The sequence below is a fragment of the Austrofundulus limnaeus genome, unplaced genomic scaffold, assembly GCF_001266775.1.
Source record: "Austrofundulus limnaeus strain Quisiro unplaced genomic scaffold, Austrofundulus_limnaeus-1.0 Scaffold131, whole genome shotgun sequence".
Classification (NCBI taxonomy): Eukaryota; Metazoa; Chordata; class Actinopteri; order Cyprinodontiformes; family Rivulidae; genus Austrofundulus; species Austrofundulus limnaeus.
Genome location: NW_013952533.1, coordinates 178,487 through 182,654, shown reverse-complemented (window position 1 = coordinate 182,654; position 4,168 = coordinate 178,487). Strand labels below are relative to the sequence as shown.

The window sequence follows — 4,168 nt, the reverse complement described above, 5'->3', positions numbered from 1 at the left end:
CCCCAAACACACCATATAAGGCTATACGTTTCCTGCCCCACATACCAGGAAGTGTCCATTCATGAATGACATCGCAAAGTAAAAAAGAACTTTAGGAGTTGGGAGATTGTAGTCCTGCTCTCCGAGATCGAGAAAAGAAAATCTGTTCTCTTTAGCAGCGTCGTGTGGAATTAAACGAGCTGCTTAAAGGAATGAAATGTGCTGTTAATGTCGTGTCTCCTGTGGGTCGTTATAGTCACAGAAATAAAAATATAAATCATCTTCATCTCTCTCTAGTCCAGCTCCGGTTTTTCTTTGGTCAAACATTTTTTAATTTAAGTGTAAAYAACTGTGTTACTGTGTTTACATTTATTCAGAAGAAGAATGGTTGCGCACCGCTACCCCACCCCGCTGGCCGTCTCCCCCCTACGTGCGGTCGCAAGTGACAGATGCGTTTCTGAAAAGACTCATTTTAAAACGTCTCCAAATTTCAATTAATGCTTAATTTAAGTTGTTTTTTAGTTTGTGATCTTCATATTAATATTGTAGTGTTATTCTGTACAACAGCATTAAAAGACAGTTTAACTTAATCTAACCAATTTTTGTCATTAAAATCTAATTCCATTTCAAACAGAATAACCTACTGTCAACAGAATTATGGAGTGTAATTTATTTTCTAAATAACGAAATATAAAGTTATTATGGAGGAAAATCTGTCTGGATAACATCAGACTGACTGCTCGTAAAATATACGACAGGTCTGGACCACTGGTGAATTTTGTTCGTATCTGAAAAAAAATCGTAGAATAAGAAAACATTTGGTGAATGCCACAAATTCTCCTAAATCACTCGTACGCACAACTTAAGAACAAATCTGTGCGTAAGAACGGTTCTTGCATGAGGCCCAATGTGTGCAACTAAGCTTCAGAAAAACTGTCACTGAATAATATTTGGCACTTTGCAGTAACTACTTAATCAGGGTTCCCACAGCTAGGTAGCAAGGTAAATTTAAGACCAACTTCGCAATAAACAGAAACAGAATAAAGCCCAGTTTATGACAATTTTATCCAAATGTTTATTTTAACACAAAACAACTAGCCTTTGGTATTAAATAATCTTTAAAAAATAAATAAATGTTACCAATTATTTTAATATTTGAGACWAATTAAAATCATCCTTACAATGTGTTAACATTTTTAAAACATCTGAAAGATTTATTTAAGACATTTTAARGCTAATTAAGGCCTTAACTTTAGATTTATGAATTCAAGGCCTTTTAAGACTTTTTAATGATCTGCAGGAACCCTGTTAATTGAACTTTCTTCTTCTTCTTGGAGATTTTTCTGGTACTTGCCAAATACCTTCACGCCTCAGTCAGAAAAGAGGTCGGGGGTTGTATGTTTGTTCGGCRGGGGTGGAGATGAGAACAGAGGGTAGAATAAGGTGTTTGTTCTCATAAATCTGCCCTTCTTTCCAGCTGCACCTTCAAATATGTTTCAAACATAACGGTCATAAAAAAACCTACTGCAGATTATTTATCATAACTGGTTTTACTTGGCCTATTTAAAAACTGGAGTATGGTTTAAGAATCTGTTTCAACTTGAGTCAGAAGTACAAATTTCAGAGGGGGCATACAGTATTTTTCCCACCAGAGCGATTTAAATCAGCACCTGATTATGAAAATAAAGCAGTTTCACAGTTTTAATGTGGCATTTTGACCAAAGAACATCGGACACTTCAGGAAACTGCCAACTTGTGGAAAAAGAACCAAATTATGTTGTTTTTTTATTTTCATTCGACATTTTTCAGCTGTTTTATTAAGAATTGTTCCRAAACCAACCAGAGTGACTGAGCTGCTGTTTCTTTCACAAATGTGTTGAAACTGTTGAAGAAGTTATATTTTTTTTACTGAAATAGATCAGCTCTAAAGCAGTCTTCCTGAGGTGAAGGATCCCATTAATCTGCGCAAAGCTCATGTTAYGTTTCGCTTTAATGTCCTGACGACTAAAGTTCACACAAGCTGTAGTTTATAAAACTAAAATCTGAAATGAAATACAAACACATAAATAAAAAGGTAGTCTTTTGATGAAGACAGAAAGGAGCTGACCTCTGACTTTTCCAGACGGTTCTGAACCTCGACTTGTGCCACGATTTCGTTCATGTTGGTCTCCAGCACCATGCCCCCCATCACCACCTCCTGCAGGATATAATGGACCTGTGCGGACAGAGCAACACAGCGGGTCATAAACAGAGAAGATTAACGGCGGGAGGGTTCAGGTCTCTTTCAGGTCTCTTTCACACACGGCTCAGTTTCACTCCCATCTCGAAAATTAGTCGCAAACGTTTCAGAGAACAACAAATCTTTTCTTTCACGGCCGAATCTRCTCARGAAGCATTCCGCAGAACTTCGAACGAGATTCAAATGAGACAAATTAAAAACGTAATCACATTTGTGTTACATAACTAGAGAGCTCGATGGGGTCGAAGTACTTGGGCGATGTTTTTGTCTTGGTAACATTTTGTCGGGCCGAGCCCTCCTGCACCGCATGACATCCAATCCCTGCAGGRAAAATTCAGTCAAGATGGTCGAGAAGGGTTTGATGTGTTTCCCAGGAGAGGTCATGTAACCTGAACAGGAACAATCTTTACTCTAAATGAGGTCTTCACACAGCTAAAAACATCTCATTATCTTTGCAAAACCCATAAACCGGGTTGTATTTTTTACCAACCAGTCTGGCTGGAAATTGAATCCTTTGAATGAGCTATTAAAAAGGTAATAAATCTATTTATGCTTAAACAACTGTAGTCATTTTGGTAGATGATGCTAGAAAGTAAATAAGCAACTCTGATTCTCAAACATCAGCCTGACCACAAACACAAATTACAACTGCTTTAAAATGAGCACCATGCACAGATCTAGATTTATTATTATTTTTTAAACACTGTGGTCAAAATGGTCTTTTATGTTACTATGCCACCACTCTTTGGGTCCACGTGAATGTTTGTGCCAAATCTCAAGAAAATTCATTCTAGTAATTTTGTAAAATCAAATTGATATGAATGAAATTGTTTCTGATCTGATGACTGAAATGATTCATTTCTTAAAATCAATCGTATGAAGATGAGCAAATTTTCCATTAGTCACCTTATCCATGTGAAATATGAGGTCCAGTTCACAAACGTTTTCAAAGCATTTATCCAGCGTTTCCACAAACACCTAAAAGAAAGACGAGAAATGTTTGTCAGAAAGGGAAACATTTAGAGCTACAGATAGTCATTACCTCCACAGGAATGTGTGTTAACTAAAATACTAAGTCTAAAGAAGCAGGAAGCAAAGCACCAATGTTTACACAGACTTGTATTGCTGATTGAAACAAAACAATAAGTCTTTATCTTTGCAGGAACGTCTGACTTGTCCAGTAAATAAACAAAGTTCCAACATAAAAAAAACTATATCAACACATTCAGAAAGAAGATAAAAGACCAAAACTTGTTTTTGATGTCAAAAACTGGCAAATGTCAACAGCAGCTCGTGTAACAAAAGTACACCCAGTTAGATTTGTTTTTAATTCTTTACGAGAACTTTCAGTAGCTATAATGAAAAATCATTTCCACAGAATGAAGCATTAGGTGTTTCACACAGGAGGCATGAAGTTTTTCTGAAGCACAGGCTTGTTTCAAAAATGAGTTCATGTGACATTTTTCAACCCAATCCTCTTTGGCGACACCTTGTGGCCAAAAGTATAAAAAATCAGTTTGAAAACCTGAACCATCCTGGTTTTGTCTTTTGACAGAGTTGAGTTGGCAGCTGTTGTATGTCTGATATTAATCATTGGTGAGAATTGAACTTGGGTTTTATTGTGGGTTAAACAATAAAGTTATGGTTATGACAAAAAAAATCATATTTAATTTAAAATACAACACCAGTTTGGAATTAATCTTGTGCTTCAAGTCCTCCATGATTTTAATCAAATAATCAGTTTGTTATTAAGTACATTAAGTGTTTTTCCAACAGTTTTTTTCCCCCTTGGGAGCAAAACTGCTTATAACTATTAAATTAAACACGTGAAACATACAGGTGCTGGTCATAAAATTAGAATATCATGAAAAAGTAGTTTTATTTCAGTAATTCCATTTAAAAAGTGAAACTTGTATATTATATTCATACATTACATACAAACTCATATAT

At 35.8% G+C, this 4,168-nt stretch overlaps 1 protein-coding gene across 1 annotated transcript in view; it reads right to left on the bottom strand.

Annotated features, from left to right (window-relative positions):
- Positions 1-4,168, bottom strand: part of ap3s2 (adaptor related protein complex 3 subunit sigma 2) — a gene marked incomplete at its 5' end in the record, with an annotated part of 10,393 nt that overhangs the window by 3,908 nt on the left and 2,317 nt on the right. The window contains 2 exon segments of the mRNA XM_014015562.1: positions 2,087-2,194; positions 3,125-3,196. Coding sequence (XP_013871016.1) covers positions 2,087-2,194; positions 3,125-3,196 — 180 coding nt within the window.